We start from the raw sequence: 20,128 nt of genomic DNA, 5'->3' as shown, positions 1-20,128 counted from the left end.
CTCCATACAAAGTGACACTAACAATGCAGCCCTAGACTGGATATCATCCCCTGAAGCCTAACGGGTACATTTTCAAATCCACACGTGGGCGTCCATGTGCACACTGTTTCCGGTGCACGCATCGATTTTATAACCTGCTCGTCGCCGGGTGCATGTTATAAAATCAGTTACCCACGCACATATGCGCGCCTGATTTAATATCAACTCACGCATGCAAGGGGGGAAATTTTTTTTTTCTTTTACAGGCTCGCCAACACAATCAGCCCTTTCCCCAATTCCTTAACCCTCCCTTTTCCCCTCTCCTCTGACCCCTAAACCCCACCAACCTACCCTAAATTTTTTTTGTTTTACAACTTACCTGCTCCTCCGAGCAGAAGTAAGTTGTGCACACTTGGTCGGCTGCCATCGCGCACTGTCCCAGCCGGCCCCCGCCCCTCCCCCTTTTTAAAAGCCCGGCACTTACGCGAGTACCAGGAGATACGCACGTGGCCGGGCTGCTTGAAAATGCACTCGGTGCGCGTGCAGCCCTGCCACATGCCTACCCGCCGGGATTTGCGTGCGTCGGGCTTTTAAAATCGGCCCCTTAAGAAAGGTAGAGATCCCTGGATGCAATATGTCTAGCTCTCTGGTCGCCCTGGATACCACCTTCCTATTGGGGAGATAAATCCTAGATAACATAGGTACTCTATTATGAGGTATAAAACCTCACAAACATTTTTAAACAGCTCATACGCACAGATTCTTTGATCTTTGAATATTCTCCAACAATTCCAGTTAAACGTTTATTTATTTATTTTACAGTTTTTTATATACCGGTATTCGTGGGTACATCACATCGGTTTACAGAGAACTTAACAGTTACAAACAACAAGGGTGGGGAGAACAGGAGAAATTAAGGGACACACAACGCTGTGTCCAAAGAAACACGGAGAAGTAATTTTTTATACAAGGTGATAAAATGCTGTATAGGGAAAAGTAACTATATATACACTGTACAAGGAAACATTGTTTTAAATAATGAAAAGAGCAGCGGAAACATTGTTTTAAATAATGAAAAGAGCAGCTAATGGCTTTTACCATGTTTACAGCAATTCCCACTTTGCCTTTGTTTTTAAAAGCCCAAGTATATCTTACTTTTTATTCTCCAAACGTGAATAATTTTAGTGCTTCATGTTTGCCAAGAATTAGCAAGGAGCGAACCAGATTTTCACCACACATTTTAGGAGACAGTCGTTTTGAAAAAGCAACATAAACATAAAAAATGTCATGCTTTTCCAACAGTGGCTAGTCCGGGTCACAAGTCTTTAAGGCTTATATTTCATTGCTTTCAAACTGAATATCTGTTCAGTGTGGATTAAGTAGCTAGCAGATCACCAACAGTTGATCTATTTCTTGTATCTCATTCCCAGAGATAAGCGGTGGCTTTCCAAAGTCTCCTAATAACTGTTGATGAACTTTTTCTTCAGGAACTTATCCAATCCTCTTTTGAACCCCACTATGGCCGGGATTTTCCATTCTCGCAGAGAACGATGAATCCCGGCGGTAAACAGGGGGCGGGCCTTGCGAAAGCCGGCAACGATCGCACCACCGTGGCGTTATCGCTGCCGGCTTTCGCACCCAATAGCACCACCGTGAAAGGTGGTGCTATTGGGCACGCTACTGGCGGCAATGAAGTGTCTTATCACCGCCAGCGAAGATAGCACCGCGTCCACCTCCTCGCCGCCCTGACTCCGCCCCGGCAAGCTATCGCACATGAAAAGTCCCTTTACGCATGTGTTCCATGCGTAAAGGGACTGAGTTCCAAGTGCAGTTCCCAAAATGATCACCGGCATAATGGCTGCCGCCATGTGCTGCCCCCCAAAATGGCTGCTGCCATGTTCTGCCACCCCAGGATACAAAGACATGCACTGCAAACAGGCCGCTGGCCCTTTAAAACATAATGTGCCTTGCACCGCTGTGGCCTTTGTCCTGTGCTGCCCCCCAAAATGGCTGCTGCCATGTTCTGCCACCCCAGGATACAAAGACATGCACTGCAAACAGGCCGCTGGCCCTTTAAACACATAATGTGTACTGCACCGCTGTGGCCTTTGTTCTTTTAGGACGCTAGTAATTATAATGTAAATGATACCTCATACAACAGCGGGGAGGGGGGGGGGAAATCGGTATATGCTATATATGCGATATGAGATGGCTATTTAATAATACCTGTAAACATATCTACCTATGTATTGCTAATCCTTGAAATACCAAACCCATATCTAAGTATGCAAATACCCATTACACCAGGGCCCTTGGCCTTAAAAAAATAAACAGGCCACGAGCCTTTTTAGCCGCCCTAAATACTAATTAGTAATGTAACAGGGGACACTACCATGGGGCCGCTGGCCCTATAACAAAACACTTCTAGCTGAAATAAATGTAAGTACATATGGCCCTTTGCAAGGGGCAACAGCAATTTAAAATTACCTGGATTTAACATAACCTGGCTGAATGGGAGATATATATTGCCACTAGTCTTTAATTACTCGATTCTATATATATAAATATATAAGTTTATATCTTCTAGGTGCAATAAATTAATTAGAACTGTAGTGAATTTAACATTACACCAGGGCCTCTGGCCCTATAGTATGGCAGGCTGCCAGCCTTTTTGATGCCATAAATAATAATAAATAAGCGGAAAAGACAATAACCATGGGGCCGCTGGCCCTATAAACAAATACTTTAGATGCAATAAAAGTTAAACACATAGATTTGAGGGCCGCTGGCCCTTAAACATAAGCAATAATAATACAATTAAACATATAATAATAAATACAGGACCGCTGGCCCTTTAAGGATATATTAATTTTATTTATTTAAAGTTTTTCTATACCGGCATTCGCGATGAATATCGCATCATGCCGGTTTACAATTAACAAGAGGTGAAGGAACAAAGTAATAATAAAATAATAATAATAAATAATAAACATTAACCGGTGCTGACAAAAGGTTGCAGTTACAATAAAACAAGGGAATTACACAACTTGGAGCAGTGAAAAGGAGCTAGGAGTTAAAACATAGAGAACAAATTTGCCAATTAATGGTGTGAACTAAGTTACAGCCAGGTCGATCCTGTAAGGCCGCGGTAATAACAGTGCGGCAGTGTCAGGCGCACCCTTCCTCCCTGCACGCACAGTTCTCTTCACTAACTCCCCGATACTCTCCTCTAATCGCATGCAAATGCATGCCGCGGCTTTAAAGCGTTAGGGAAAGGTTATGCCCGCGTAACCCATTTTACTGTATAGGCACTTAATACAGCGCCTATACAGTAACCTGGGTGCGCTGGTACCTGTCATTTCAAATGTCATTTGAAATGACAGGCACCATGAAGTGAAAAAAAAAAAATACCAAAAATATGTAAAAACCTGAGTGTTCAAAAAAAAAAAAAATTTTAAATACCTGTCGGAGGGCCGCGTGGGTCCAGGCGGCTGGTGGGCGGCGGCGGGAGCCGGGTGGTCGCGTGTTTAATCTAGGCCGCGGGCGGGTGGGCGCCTGTTCCAGGCGGCGGCAGCGGGGGCGGGAGCCAGGTGGTCGCGTGTTTAATCTAGGCCGCGGGCGGGTGGGCGCCTGTTCCAGGCGGCGGCGGCGGGGGCGGCGGTGGACACGCGTTAGTTCGAGACGGCCGGCGGGCGGGCGGCGGCGGGTGGTCGCGTGTTAAATCTAGGCCGGGTTGCACAGGCGTGCATTCATTCATCCAGGCGGAGGAGCCGGCGGCGAAAGCAGCCAGCTCCTCCGCCTGAATGAATGCGCGCCTGTGCGACCCCTGCGATTCGGCGCCGAATCGCAGGGGTCGCACAGGCGCGCATTCATTCACTGCCGGGGCAGCCCCCACCGGCAGTGAATGAATGCGCACCTGTGCGGACCCGGCCTAGATTTAACACGCGACCACCCGCCGCCCACCGGCCGTCTCGAACTAACGCGTGTCCCCCCGCCGCCGCTGCCTGGAACAGGCGCCCACCCGCCCGCGGCCTAGATTTAACACGCGACCACCCGGCTCCCGCCGCCCGCCTGGACCCACGCGGCCCTCGACAGGTATTTAAAAATTTTTATTTTTTTTTCTGACAGGTTTTATGTGTCCCACATCATTACATTTTCTCGATCATCTCTGTATCGCTTTTTTTTTTTATTGTGTTTTATTGTTTTTGAGTGTCTTAAGCGGTGTCGATGGATTTGTTACTAGACTCACAGTCCTAAATCCTACTAGGGGGAGGCGGTAAACTAACACGTTACGGCCGCGGCAAAACAGTGCGTTACTAATGAGATAACCTGAGCGCGCGTTACGGTATCGGAGGGGAATAGCTAATTCCTTCATTATACAGCTAATTCGTTCATTTACATGCCGGGTGGGGAAGGGTTACGCGTCTGTTTTAAGACACGCTACGGACGTGCGAAACTGGAGACTGTATCGCTGGTTTGCCTTACGCGTCGGAATTGTGCGCAGCGAGCTCGTTACAGACGAGAAATCTTCAACTGAATGTTACTGTATCGAGCTGAGCATTTGCAACGTTAATGAATTGCAAATAATGAATCTCTTTCGGGGAGATGCGGATCCTTCTGATGGGCTCTGCAGTCTTCTTACTCCTTGGCCCGCACGCTGCCATTTAGAGACCTCCCTCCGCACCTCGGGCTTTTTGCGGCAACCTTTTTGGACGTGGTGGGCCTGATATTCCAGTAAAGGAGAGACCGAAGGGACACAGCTGCCTGCATTTAATAATCTCCTCCTTACGGGACCTCTCTCATCTCTTGGCGCTTCTTCAGCTTGAATCGTAACAGGATGACCCTCCCATAGCCATGTGGAATGCTTTCTGGCCAGATTCTGAATTTTCTCCTCTATCCAATGTGTGTGAAAAACAAACAATAATGCCTCTGGGTTTATTCTGTATTCGCCCGTTCCAGTTCTAATTTCAGGCTCGGCTTCTGTACCTTGCTATGTTTTCAGAATCTTTCAACATATGCTGATTATAGAATTAAATACCTTTGCTTAACTGTTCAGCTCGGTTCACCAGCAAGCTGCAGGCTCCAGCTAAAGTGGAAGTAAGGAGGAAAGAAGGCCTTGCCTGGCTACCTGATTTCCAAAGTGAAACTAAAGGGAAAAATTCTGCCGGCTGTGCTAGTGGACTGGCTGCACCCCATACTGTGCCGAGCAGAAAGAAAGGGGAGGGCCCTGTTTTTCCAGGGCTGATTCAGGAAAGACTAAGCCCCCACACAAAAGGAAAAAGCTGAAATGCTGTACCGGTTGCTCCCAGCCCTGCCCTGCCTGGCAGGAACATTAACCACTGCAATGCTGAAATGCTGCCTAAGCTCCTGAAATGTATTCAGTGTTGCTTCTGCCCAACTCCCCCCTCCCCTCCTGAGTCTTAAGCTTCCTCCTCTTAAGTTTCCTCCTTCACATGAACTGCAAAACAGTACAATTGTTTCTAAATGCAGCATGGGCCTGGAAATGCACAGAACCTTAAACTTACTCAGCCACCTGAACCGCAAAACGCTACTAGGTTTTCAATGCTGCACAAGGGAAGACGAAGCTGCTCTGTGCCTGGCAGAAAAGGGAGGGCCATCTACGCTGGCTCTCCCTTTTCTACCTGCCCCCACCCCTCCCTAGCCCTGCCTACCTTGCCTTCCACGCCCCCATTGTGTCCTGCTTCCTCAACTTTGAGTAGCAGGCTCTCAATCTTCAAGTGGGCGTGACGACATGATCCTTGCGTCACCTGATGCCCCCAGCAGCGCCTCTCGCGCTGGAGCCCGCCTACCCAGGACTCAAACTTGACTCCAGCCCAGTTTTCTTTTTGGTCAAAGTCACGCCCCCCACGTTGTCAGGGGCAACAGAACGCCGAATCTATCATCGCCGGAGGAGAGTTGAAATTCTCTGCACAGTAAGACGTTTTTGCATTGTGTTATTTCTAGTTTGTTGGGGGGGAGTTCTGTATACCATTAATACTAATTTATTGCGGGGTGGGTTTTTTTTTCATGGAGCCGACTCGTGGCCACTTCGGTCCTCCTTACTTTGCTTTTGCAGAGCTGGTGTAGTTCAAGTCTGGCTGCGGTTTTATAGGCGTTAATAATACTTTAGGTCATGTAGGGTGACCATAGTGCTTCGTGCCCAAACGGGACAGGCTAAGCAAATACTGGTCTGTTGCATGCATGGACTTGCAGTTTGTTTTAAAAATTGGAACTACATGTCCATGCATGCAATGGGAGTGAAATATAAAACGGTGCGAGATACCTGATCCCGCTATCACCTTGCACTGGAGAACCTTTTATGTAAACCATAGGAAAGCAGAGTATGACCATAACAATGGGAAGCCCCGTCTTCTTTGCCCATTCTCCATACTGCAGATCATACTGAATCCCCTTCCTCATCATTTCCCCACCACTCCTTGTCTCCTGCCTTTTTTAATTTCATTACCATTTTGCCCCTTTCAGCTCCACTGGAAGGATATTTCAGGCATTCCCTACATATTTTGTGAAGAGATGCTTCCTGATCTCCCCTCTCTCTGTCGGCTTCATATCATAACCCCTTGTAGTAGAATGTTTTTATTATACTGTAAAATGTGTACCTATTCTGCATAATTTATACAGTAATTTGAGGTATTTTTATGTCTTCGTTTATTGTATTTATTTATTTGATATATATGCCGCTTTTAGGCACTTCAAAGTGGATTACATTCAGATACTGTAGGTACTTTATCATATACCCCCATTCCTTCCCCACTATCAGAAAATAATAATAATAGGGGTTAATAATGTAGGGGTTAAGTGAGGTGTTCTGGATAAGATTCACCTGTTTCTTACATCAAAAGAATGTACAGGAGCACTTTTACTAAGATAAGAGGATCTCAATGAACTCCATAAAATATTAGCTTGAGGTAACATATAATAACACTAGGTTTGTTTGTTTTTTTTTATAATAGCAATATTTAACATTAACAAAAAAACTGCTACTATATATTAAAACAAATGTTCTTAATTTTTGTTTAATTAGACATGTCGGATATTGCCAAGGATAAAGCAGCTCGTTTGTTAAAGAAGAGAGGTAGCATATCTTCTCTAAGCAGTCATGAGGTCAAAGCAAAAGAATCCACTGGAAAAAACAAAGAGTAAGTTGCTCCATGGATCCTCAAAGCATGAATGCTGTATGTTGTTTAAAACATATTCATGCAGACTTACTTGCAGCACTGTTTCTCTACCCTACAGCATGGTGATTATAGTGGTGTTTATTTGCAGACATGTTTGTAGTGTTCACTCAAAATGTCAAAGCAGAACAGCTGCTTCAAAGATTACACCAGTTCCAAGGGATCAGTATTCCCTTATGGGCCATCACCTTTTCTTCATTTATCCTTCTGAATGGACCATGACTTTTACACATGAGCTCTATTCAGAGTTGACGGCTGTGAGATTCGTGCATTAAAAGATAATGGTAATTGCTGGTAATTGGTCATGGGTCACCTCATAATATTGGCTACTCTGAATTGTAAAAAAAAAAAAAAAAAAGTGATTCCAAATTAAGGTTAACCATTGCCTTCTATTTGTCCATTAAGTGTCAGTGGAAAGTGTTGTACTACGGTAAGTTGTCGCCAGGGGCATTGTTAGCGCCGGACATGTGGGGCCCATGCTTCAAATTCAACCGGCAGTGCCCTGATTCTCCACCGCACATCTGAAGGGACATCAATGGAGTGGGGGAGAGGAAGAGTTTCAAGCCTCCAATGGGAGAAGAGAGTAAATTGGGGGAATGGAGTGCAGTATCTGGGATGGGGGAATGAGGAGTAAAAGAATGAACATAAAAACATAATAAATTGCTATGCTGGGTCAGACCAAGGGTCCATCAAGCCCAGCATCCTGTCTCCAACAGAGGCCAAACCAGGGCACAAGAACCTGGCAAGTACCCAAGCACTAAGAAGATCCCATGCTACTGATGCAATTAATAGCAGTGGCTATTCCCTAAGTTAACTTGATTAATAGCAGTTAATGGACTTCTCCTCCAATAGGCCATTTTTTTTAATGAAGATAATGTCTTAGCCCCTGACAAAAGTGATGGAGTTGGAGGAGAGCAGATTTTCCAATTCTTTATTGACTTTTTCATAAAACGAAAGCAGACCTGCAGATTCTTAATAGTTAATATATTTCAATTCTCTATACCAGGGGGACTATGGGCCTGATTCATCGAGGTATTTTCCCATAGACACAGAATGGGAGAAAAGCCTTAAAGGCCGAATTTTCGATGGCCCATGCGCACAAATACCGGGGGTTACGCGCACGGCCGGGCCCTGAGCGCGCCGCGTGCATTTTCGAAGGGGCCCGGCCACACGGTTAACCCCTGGTACGTGCAGAAGTGCTGGGCCATTGGAAAAGGGGTGGGGAGGGGTGTGGTCTGGGAGGGGCAGGGGGGTATAGACCGGGACAGCGCCATTAGATGCTGTCCCGGGGAAGCACGCACCAGCGGCTGGCCGGCATGCGGAAGTTACATCAACTTGGAAGTTGAAGTAAGTTTTTTTAAAACAAAAAAAAAAAACCCTAATAGTTTGGGGGTGTTAGAGATCGTGGAGGAGAGGGGAAAAGGCAGGAAGGATAGGTAGGGGTACAGGGAAGTTCCCTCTTAGTCTGCTCCTTAATTGGAGCAGACTGGGAGGCAACTGGGGAAGCTCTATTAACGTCGCCGCACATCGCTTTTTGAAATTCACTCCCCCTATTGTGCGCAAGTCTTGACCTGCCCGCACATGTGCGCGTCGATTTTAAAATCTGGCGTGCAAATGCGTGCGGGAACCGTATTTTATAACATGCATGCACCGACACGCTCATGTTATAAAATAGCTGCGTCCATGTGGGCGCACTGGGAACCTTGCACACATAGACCCATGCATGGAGTTTTTAAAAGCCCATATTGACTTCATAGGTTCTAATTCTTTCTATAACTCTGTACCACTTGTCCGGGATATTCAGTGGCATGGGTGTGCCACTGTATATACGTGGATAACTAATAGCTAGATAAGTTTATCCAGTTAATTTTAAACCTGATCTAACCTATCCGGCTAACTTAGCAGGACAAATCTGACTATCACCACTTGCCTAGCTAACAGGCCGATTCAGTAAAGTCCGCGGGAGAGCGAGTGGCCTGTGTGCGCAATTCAGTATTTAAATGAGGCCCGGCGTTAGAAACAGGCAAAAGGAGGCGCTAGGGTCATTAGCGTGTCCCTAGCGCCTCCTTTTAGCCCAGAACAGCGGCTGTCAGCGGGTTTGACAGCCGACGCTCAATTTTGCCGGCGTCGGTTCTCAAGCCCGCTGACAGCCACAGGCTCGGAAACTGGACGCTGGCAAAATTGAGCGTCCGGTTTTCAGCCCGACAGCCGCCGGCCCATTTAAAAAAAATTTCTTTTTTTTTTTACTTTTTTTACTCTTCGGGACCTCCGATTTAATATCGCCATGATATTAAGTCGGAGGGGGCACAGAAAAGCAGTTTTTACTGCTTTTCTGTGCACTTTTCCGGTGCCGGCAGAAACTAGCGCCTACCTTTGGGTAGGCGCTAATTTCTTAAACTAAAATGTGCGGCTTGGCTACACATTTTACTTTCTGTATCGCGCGGGAATACCTAATAGAGCCGTCAACATGCATTTGCATGTTGAGGGTGCTATTAGGTTCCGCGGGTTGGACGCGCGCTTTCCGCCCCTTACTGAATAAGGGGTAAGGGAAAACACGCGTCCAAGGGCAGGTTAACAGTGCGTTCCATCGGCCTGTAAGTTAGCCAAATAAGTAGCCATGGCCCGGAATGCCCCCGTCCCACTCTCCAATTAGCCAGATAATTATTTAGCTGGATAAATAGTTATTTGGCTAATTGATGCTGATGAACATGGTCAAACATTCAATCAGTGCCACTTAGCCAGACAATCTGCTTATCCGGCTAAGTGGCACTGAATATCAACCTAACAGTAGATAAGCCTGTATTGAGATCTAATGATTTATACGAGTCATATAGGTACAATGGATAAGGAATTTCCCTATCCTGAGTGGAAGGAAAGAGAAATATTTAAGTGGTATAAGTGACAGAGATGATTGTGGGAAAGGGGCAATTTTCATGAAGACCAGATGAATCCGTCTTCAGGAAGTACTTAAAACTAGAAAAACTGTAGGGAAGGCATATCATAAGGGAGAGGGTGCTACGGTAGTGAGCTGAAGGAACAAAGAGGTCTGTGCTGAGCTCAGAGGGCATTGTGAAATGAGGGCTGAGATGTAGGGAGGGGCAAAGAAGTGTTGGAGCTGAGAGAGAGAAGAGAGAGGGATTGAATTTAATACTGAACCAAATGTAAAGTCATTGTAGTGACTTAATGAGAGGGAGGCAAAGATAGATAGATAGACAAGAAAGGAAGATGACTCACAGCTGTATTCCAGACAGAGTTTGAGGGGATATAAAGAGCTAGAAAGGAGGCTCCTCCAATAGATAAAACAAGTAAGGCGTGGAATTGTGTTTTACCTCTAAAAGGAGAGGATAAGAAGTAAAATACAGAGGAAGAAATGGTAAGGCAGCATATCTGAGAGATGAAGGAGAGACTGGGATAAACTGGCATGAGCTCTATGGGATGGCTATTCCATGCATTGTAGTGGAGAGAGATATGGAGCTCATGTTTCAGTAAATAAGTTTGATTTAGTAGAAGGGAATCTGCAAAGAGGTAGTAGAGAGTCGAGATCTAGTATAAGATAGACGAGCAAAATTAAAGGGTAGGGAAGTAGCTCGCGGTGGGTCTTTTTTAGCATAGAGGTAGTATTTGAAGTAAAAAGACTAAGAGACTTATACACTGGGGTAATTTTCAAAGGAATTACACACGTAAATGTAACTTACTTATCGTAGGAATTTTCAAATGAAATCCACTTACTTGAGTAATAAGAACATAAGAAATTGCCATGCTGGGTCAGACCAAGGGTCCATCAAGCCCAGCAACCTGTTTCCAACAGAAGCCAAACCAGGCCAAAAGAACCTGTCCTATGGACAATTCAACGGCATATATTGTAGCAGTTTTCAAAAGCCCACTTACGTAAAGTGTGTTTACTCGGGTAAAATCCAGTTTGACTCGAGTAATTGCTTTTGAAAATCAAGACCTATGCATTTTTCCCATAGAAATAAAATGGGAAAAAAAACCTTTAGTGCATTTGGCCTTAAATAAAGCCACTTAGGTAGATTACATGAAGGACAAAGAGAATGAAACTCAGAAATGAACCCTGAAAGACTCCAGCACACAGAGCAAGTCTGACAAAGGAGAACCAAAGAAGGACCCAGAGGAAATTAAATCCCATTTCTTTAGAGGCTTCTGCTGTGTACATTTATAGTATTTGGGAGCAAGTCATTGACATTGTCTTCCAACTTTTAAGACTGAGCTCAAAAAAAGATTGACAGATGCTGCAGTCCCTGATGCTTTCTTTCTTTTGTCAACATTTCCAATAAATGTTTTGGTTTTATCCTTCCTCAAATACATTTTTCTAACCACGTTAGAGAGTATATGATGTTGATGAGGAAGAAAGTTGTTTTCATGTGCCTTACATACTGAGGGAAATGACAACACACATTCTTGATGTAGTAGTGTACCTACCCTACTTATGTCTTAATTCCTTCCAGTTCTATGAGTACGGTGTCATATATGGATGAGCCTGGCCACCATGATGACATCCCACGCGCAGCAGTACAGATGGAAAACACTTACCAGATGGGTAAGAAATCTGTCGGACCCTCTTCCTGTATCTAAGAAGTACATAACTCAGATATATAGGATAAGGAGCGCGCACACATGTATGCCCAATTTTATGACTTGCACGTGCAGGCGTGCGCAAGTTACCTATCCAAAATCTGCCACAATGATCGTCTCCACTAGCAGGTCATTTCAGATTTTGCCATCTTCAGCTGATGTCAATGCTCATGCCTCCTTTCAATATCTTACTACCAAGTTTTGTAATAATCCCCACCAGGCTCCCCATGCTCAGTGAGGTTTGAGTTTTAATCATGGCCCCTCCATGCAGGTCACCCCAGCCTCCTTGGAAGCCTGATGCTGTTGATATAAAACAGTATGTTGGTACTAATCTATAGCACTAAAAGAATGCATGTTAGAAGATTTTTTTTGCTTCCAGAGTAGATGACAGCAGACAAAGACCTATTGGCCCATCCAATCTGTTCAGTTATTCCTATCCACACTGCCAAAGATTTATTCCACCTGCTTGCCATAGAGCATAATCAGGGACAGGTAACAGGTAACCATGTAACAGGGACAGGTAACTTTCCCATAGTTACCTGTCCCTGTTACATGGTTGACCCAATTAACATACTCTGTTGAAATGTTACGATTAATTGTAATAAGTTTTTTGTATGACTCATTTACGGTTAAACACTTACTGTTAAATGTAATTGGTTGAAGCAGGGAGCATAGCTCCCTGCTTCAACAGCAGGGGAGAAGAAAAACAACCAATAAGGGCTGAATAACACAGTCTGGGTAAAACAAATAAGCTTGCTTATTGCGGCGGTTACTTCCCCTACTACCCGTAACTAATCAAGCTTGATATTTCACTTGGTTGCAGCTCCATCACTGCTCTCTACATTAATGGTGGGGGTGGAAGGGAAATAGAACCAAAGAGCTAAGAGAAACAGATAAGTATGAGAAAAAAATGTGAAGCTTGCTGAGCAGACTGGATGGGCCGTTTGGTCTTCTTCTGCCGTCATTTCTATGTTTCTATGTTTCTGTGTTTCTATAAACCGGGGTGAAGGCATCTAGCCATACCTCGGTATAAAAAACCCATTAAATAAATGTAAATAAATAAATAAATAATCAGTTTCAAGATATCACTCCTTATCCTAGACAGTTTTTGTCATATCTTTTCTTTATACTGCACTTTTTTGGGTAGATGAGCATGCTTGCTCCCCTACTGAGTTCAACCTAGCACCTCTCCTTCTCCATGTCAAACCACCACTAAGCTGCTGTACTGACCTGATTGGTGTTAATGATTTCACTTTTTTCCTACTAAGACAATCAAATGAGTTTGATTAATCCAATTAAACGCTGTTTGTATTCTATTATATAATGATGTTTCTTAATATATATAAAAATTAACAACATTTAATATCTATATATAATAGGGCCTACAAAACGTTTTCCAGTTGTCACAGTAAATAATATACTGAAGGATGTGCTCACCAGTTACCTTCAAGAAGAAAAATATGAAGCAGAATTATGTAGACAGATGACTAAAACCATCTCAGAGGTAAGAAGTCAAGTGAAATATATGGACATTACATGAAGGATTATTACTGTGACCTCCCAAAAAATACTTAACATGACATAAAAATGCATTTTGTGTTATTTGAAATTTACATATCAATACTACCTGTCACTTATCTATTTAACCATGAAAACTTATTGGGGTTCACAAAGGTTTGTTTTTATTAATAAAATAATTTGAAGAAAATTGGGGGAAAAATTAATGGCATCTCAGTTTAAGGAGACCATAATAATATATGAACTAATGAGAACTTTACAGTGTAAATGACTGTTGAAATACAGATTTTTAATAAAATCTTAAAAGTTATGGAGATCTTTTTTAAGTCTTGTGAAAGTGATAGTTTTCACCGACCGTATGGGCCAATATCCCCAGCAAAATTACCTTTGAGCTGAGAGGTCCTCTGTTTTTAGCTTGGGGCATCTGCCTAGGACCATTGGCAATTATCTAACAAGGAAGTCTTCTGCCACATGAACTATTGTATAAATCAGGAACAACAAATTGGAGTTGTAGAGTTCAGCATTTCAATTTTTGTTGTTCTAACATTACCAGAGAGAGATAGATTCTGCGACTGAGTAAAAGTCAATTCAATATTAATAATAATAATTATCATTTTTATAGTGCTACTGGTCATACACAGCACTATGCAGTGGTGATATAAACTCAGATAAAATGGCTTCAGAGAGTTTGCTTTCTTTAACGTACTAAATTGCAAATCTAAACTAGTGTTTTGGATAGTATAGGCACCTATTATAATTTGAATCAAGGGCCCATCATCATTTCATGTTCATCATAGCAACTTGAGGATCAGGGATAATTATTATTCTCTGTTGAGAAGCAGAATGATCAGTCACACAAGCGGGTGATGCCATTCATCGGTGCAGAATGCAGAGTGTTTCTAGCACTACTCAGAAAAGCGGGCGTGCATGGACCTTCACGCCGCCGCCTCCTTGCATGTCCCCTCGTTTTCTCTTCTTTCATTTGAGTGATGGGATGTGTTGTCTCTAGCTTTGGACATCACCTTCCAGACAGGGGTTTTTTTTTTGTGAATTTTCTCATCCTTTAAAGAATTTTCTGATGTGCTCTGGGGGCCGCTGAGGTTGTCCTTCTTTTTCAGGAGGTCTTCACAAATTGAATCGCTGCTAGCAGCTATCTCTCGTAGTTTGGTTTTTACTTGCACATGCAAAAAAAAAATCACTAAATGCTGTTCTATCTAAGGTTGTTTTATGTGTTTAAGAGGATTGTAACTTTTGCCTGTTATGCTCTGTATCATACAGCATTGCTGAGAGACTGCGGAATATACATTTTTAAATAAATAAATAAATACATCTTAATTTCATAGGCTTTTAAAACCTTTTCTTTTTCAACATCAGTGTTGCTGCTCCAGAATTTTTTTTTCATCACTGCTGAGGCTTTGGCAGCTTTGTGGCGAACAGTTTTCTGAAAAAATGTGCATGATTTCAGTGTCTTGTTTTTCTCCTCGTGTCAGAGGAGCAGGCAAGCAGAATGAGGAGCCGCAAAGAATAAAAGGGGGGGGGGCAATCGTGTGCACCCAGCCGCATTGCGGCGATGCGTTTTTGCCTGCCAAGGTTGCAGCGCACACTTTTGCCCCCATAGCACCACCGTAAAAGGTGGCGTTATTTCCGGCGCTACTGCCAGCGATAATGTATAAAACATTGTCACCCACAGTAGAACCTGAAAAAAAAAATTTTCCTAACCACGCTCAAACCCTGCCCTAACCCTTCCCCTTTCCCTCATTTAAATTTTAATGTCACGATGTGGTCGCTGTCGCAATAAGGTCCTAATGCACGCGATAAGGCCACTTCGCATTCTAAAGAATAACCCCCATATTTTGGTATTTGGTAAATTTTAAAAATTGTAATATAAGCTTAATTATTGGATGTTATTCTATTTATTTATTTATTTATTTGTCAGCTATTTTGAAATATTCTTTTTTTTTAGTATATTTGATGTTTTATGAGTATTGAAGATGTTTTTGTTTTTCCATTGTTGCACTGCAAATAGAGTCTAGCTTGTCGTGGTTTCCAATTCAGTTATGTTATGGTATTTTCTGTATTTGGCTATTTTTTATTTTATTTATAAACATTGGACATTCTGCCTTTTTCCTAATTTAGTCTCAAGGTAGATTGCAATCAAAATTATAATGAAAGTTACAATTGCAGTTGCTTCAGAAATTATAGTCAAAACCAAGAACATTTAACGAAAAGGTAAAGAAAATATACAAATATGGTTAAAGACATGAGGTGGATTATAAATAATCATCTAGATTTAGTAATATATATAGTAGATAATGAGGGTCTACTTGGTGGGTTGGACAACAAGAACATAGATATGGGTACAAGAATACTAATGCATATATAATAAGGCAACCACCTAATGCAAGGTTGTAAGAATCCATGAAATAGTATTAGCCCGGTGGTTGCCATAGTTGAGGGATTATGAGTGAGAAGTTCTCCTAGTCAGGTAGGAAAAGGGAGAGACTTTGCTGTGAAATTTAGGAGAAAACCTGGCCAAATAGACAAGCCTTGATTTTTTTCCTGAAGGTGAGATAGCTTGCTTTATATTTTTTATATTGTATATTTTATATTTTTGTGGCATAACAGCTGAATGCACAAAGTCAGAATATATCAGTTTAAGTCATGTTGAGAATATTGGGCCATATGGCTTCAACAATTCATGTAATACCCTTGGCAGTTGTCATTTGTGAGTTGCCCTAGGATCAAGCAGCCTAAAGTCAGAAGAATCCAGTACATGTCATTGATGGTAATAAGTCTTCTGCCTATGCCAGCCACCTTCCCTGCAGGTGACCATTGGGGCATGAGAATTGGGGGAAGCCCCCGAAGCAGACAAGGAGCAAGAGGTCTGGAATGAAGCAAAGAAATGGAAAAAATTGAGTATCCAGTAATAGGACAAAAAAATCAGCAGGAAAGCTGTCGGTAGAACCTGTAGATAAAGAAGTCTTCTGCACACAGAAATGGAGCCAGAGTATGAGGATGAGAAAGTAGAACCAAGCTCTGGCAACTGACTGATGAAACTGCCTCAGTATAAATACAAATCTATACAGGAAACAAGATGGCCACCAGGGGAACTGAGGCGCACTGGGTAGAGAGAACTGGGTAGATAGTCCAAAACAGCTCAGAGTGCCACCTGCAGGCTGGAGGAGAATCCAGCAATGGATTTTTACAGTCTACATATGAGACAAGTTCACTGGACCTTAAAATCTCAGTGGAATCAGGCCCACAGGGACTAGAAAAGTATATCTTTGTCACTGGATATCTCAGAGACTCTGTCTTTTTGGCTGGACCATGTGCATGTAGCCCAAGGATTACTCTTCCAGATTCCCTGGCACCAAATTGTTCTAACCACAAATGCCACCACCTTGGGCTGATCTGCTCACACCAATAGGCTGCATGCTCAAGGCCCCCATCTTTTCAGAAAATAAATCTACCATATCAATTTCCTGGCACTTCAGTCAGTTCTGAATGCTCCTGCCTCTTCTATTGGAGTTTGATTTCTAAGTTTTTCTATAAGATTTGACATGGCTTACACAGCAGCAGTGGCTGCACCAGAACTTCCGCACAAGCTCAGAAAAGTCTTCTGGTATTTTCCAAGCTTAGCTAGAAGCTTTCTGCATTTACCACTGTCTGATGACATCACCCATTTGTGTGACTGTATTATCCTTCTGTCCATGGAGAACACCCACTACAGATAAGCAACTCGGTTTTATCCTACAGTATAGTGCCATGCTGGAGGTCACATGTCAAAGTGACAAATTGGAATTGCCAAGAACAGGAAGCAAACCTTTTATTTTCAGACAGTTTACCTTTAAGATTAATTAGGAAAAAATGTACATTATAAACTTAGCAAGTTATTTGTTTCTGCTGTAACTTAAACATGTTAGACAAGCAGATATTTACAGCAGCAGTTCAATAATGACAATAAAATAATTTTCTCCATTGAATTCACTGCTCTGAACCATGTGTATACAGTGCCTCTATGTGCAATACCTAAAAATTCCAGGAAATAAATAGAATCTATACTCCTTCAGGGAAAAATTAACCCTAGGCATAAATGTACTTAGTGCTTTTAGATTCTTTTTTTTTTTTTTTACTTGTCAGTTTCCTCCTGCTCCTTTTGGGCTTCCAGCCTAACTGGAGCCAGGGCTGGGATCTTGGCACCATAAGCCTTCATTCTCAAGCAGCTGGGGATTATTCCCCTACTTTACATCCTCTGCCTCAAGGTATCTGGTGTGGTCACTGCAATCATGGACCCCGAGTCCTTCCACTGGGTGTCTCCATTGAATGATGGCCATGACTCCATCACCTATTTCCCATTCCCATTCAGCAGCATCCCCGGCCCCAGCAGAGCAGGGGAGTGGAAGATCTAACCTGAAGGTTGAACCTAGGACCTATTACATGGTAATGCGCAGCACAACACCACCACTGAGCTACAAAGCTGGGTCCTTTTAAATTAGTTATAAGTGTAAAATAACAGGCACTTTTGAATATAAAGAGCAGACAGATGAATAACTTTGTCTCTTGCAGGTTATAAAAGCACGCGTGAAAGACCTGATGATCCCAAGGTATAAAATTATCGTGCTAATCCATATAGGACAACTAAATGAACAGAGTATGCGAGTTGGAAGCAGATGCATCTGGGATCCTACAAATGACACATTTTCATCATATGCTTTCAAAAACAGCTCCTTGTTTGCTCTGGCAAATGTCTATGCTGTTTACTTTGAATGACCAATGTGGTAAAATAAGGTTATCTAGAATAAGCAATAAACAGTTTCTTATTATAAAAAAAAAAAAAAGTATGGGAAAGTCCAAAAAGTAATCCTATATATTTACCATGTTTTACTCTCAGTGTTTTACACTGGAAATAATTGCTTTAATAAAGTCATTTAGCTACTGGATTTATTTCATTCTACTTATGAAACTAATTACTGATAATAAACTTCCTATCCTCTTTATCAATCAGTAGCAGAGAATTCCTAATTTACAATTACTATGCCTCATAACACCCAGTCTAAACGTCTTTTCCTCTAATTGTGCAGTAAGTAGCGTTAAAGAGCCTGCTAATTTTCTGAAAGGTGGTTTCTGTTTACCATGTAAATTATTTATTTTCATACTGTGAACATGCTAAATTCTGGTATTTCTGACCTAACCTCATGAGTTATTTGATTCTGTCAAAACATGCAATATGCTACAATTTAAAAAAAAATGCGGAGGGTACTTTTCAAAACAAATCGATATTGGAAACTTGTCCTCTTCAAATGCCGCTAATAGTGTGTGCGGGTTCCATAGCATGGCTATGTTTAGTCCCATTGGAAAGAGGATTCCTGTGGCAGAGATCCAGTTACCTGGTTTTGTGTTCATAATTTGAGAAAATAAGATGATGAGCTTAAAACATTTACTACGGAGATGGGTTCAGCCTTTGAAGGAAAACAAAAATAAATCTGATATGCCATATCATTTTGCTTTTGTCAGAGTTAATTAAGCTTTTTGAGGAACTGTCTCCAAGCATTTTATACACCATTACACATAACATTCTGCTCTCCAGTTGATGGTGAGTCTATAGCTGCAATTTCCAAGGGTTGAGACAATCATAGTACTTGAGAAATGGTGTCACTAAAGTGAGGAAAGTATTTTTTATATGTAATAAAGTACTTTGAGGCCTTATATATGGTATCAAATATTGATTTTTGCAACATAAAATCATATACTATGATTATACAAGAGGATAAAATGTTCCCATGAATCCCAGATGTAGGACTAGGTTAATAGCCTTATCCTGGTGTGATGTCTTCTGAATTAAAACAAATGTGTAGCATTGTGTAGTAAATTAGTATATAAAACTCCTGTACTTCTCATTATATTCATAAACGCCTGCAACAGGTATGACATGAGTGACCATCATGCAGCCATTACAATGCAGAATGTTTGCTTTGCAGCTGGTTAAACCAAATTATCCATGAAAAGAATATACCACTTTTTTTTAACTGTTCCCATTAGGTGGTTCAAATTCTACAAGTCAAACTGTCTAGCATTGAGTTAGACAAATGTCTTTTGTTAAGTGTTAGCTTTACAGGAAAATGTTTTCACTGTTTTAACAAAGAATTTCCTAAAACAAAGTATAGTCTAAGTAAAAAGATGTTCATCAGTATTTTCATGATATTTATCAGGTGCCAAATAAAAAATATTCAGGCCACCAAGTAGACGTGACCTTCATCAAGCCTCCCAGTTTCCTGTAATATCATACATAATGCCCTCCTTGTATATATACATCCCTACTATATCTCTTGTTAATTTGTACAGCTTACCCTTGTTCTCTTCCCCCCACCTTCCCTGATACCCAGTTCTCCTATCAGTTCATTGTAAAGCCCAGTTGGCTACTTTTATGTTATATGGAAACCGATATGATGTTCCCCGAACGAATGTCGGTATATAAAAATTGCAAATAATAATAATAATAATAATGGTCGTTGTCACAGAAATAATCTTTTGCCGTTGCCCACCTCATTCCTAAACCCAACTTGCCCCACTGCATTCTGATTCACCTCTTTTCCCCCACCCTTTTCCAACACTCACTGGTTTCCTCCTGTCTCCTCCAGCTGTTGACCTTATCTCTCTCCTCACTCTCCTCTTCCCCTTAGGCACCGGATCTGTCTCTCTCACCGGTGGTGGTTTTCACTATTCCTCTGCAGACTCTTAATTGGGAGGCTGTTGGGATCAAAACAGAGCGTTATACTGGAATGTGTGCCTCACAATCAACAGTCACATGATGTCCAGAAAGTAGAAAAGCATTGGCCATCAGCAGC

The 20,128-nt window shown here is 42.3% G+C and overlaps 1 protein-coding gene across 1 annotated transcript; it reads left to right on the top strand.

Annotated features, from left to right (window-relative positions):
* The first annotated feature begins 5,782 nt into the window (after nt 1-5,782).
* On the top strand, nt 5,783-18,140 carry TCTEX1D1 (Tctex1 domain containing 1). Its single transcript, XM_029618914.1, has 5 exons — nt 5,783-5,912; nt 7,022-7,136; nt 11,639-11,730; nt 13,145-13,269; nt 17,850-18,140. Exons 2-5 carry the CDS (start codon nt 7,024-7,026, stop codon nt 18,051-18,053), a joined length of 534 nt encoding a protein of 177 aa, XP_029474774.1. The 5' UTR covers nt 5,783-5,912; nt 7,022-7,023; the 3' UTR covers nt 18,054-18,140.
* Nucleotides 18,141-20,128: the final 1,988 nt, after the last annotated feature.

Source organism: Rhinatrema bivittatum, chromosome 10 (genome assembly GCF_901001135.1).
Source record: "Rhinatrema bivittatum chromosome 10, aRhiBiv1.1, whole genome shotgun sequence".
NCBI lineage: Eukaryota > Metazoa > Chordata > Amphibia > Gymnophiona > Rhinatrematidae > Rhinatrema > Rhinatrema bivittatum.
Note: the sequence above shows the minus strand (reverse complement) of the source record. Positions and strands in the feature narration are given on the sequence as shown.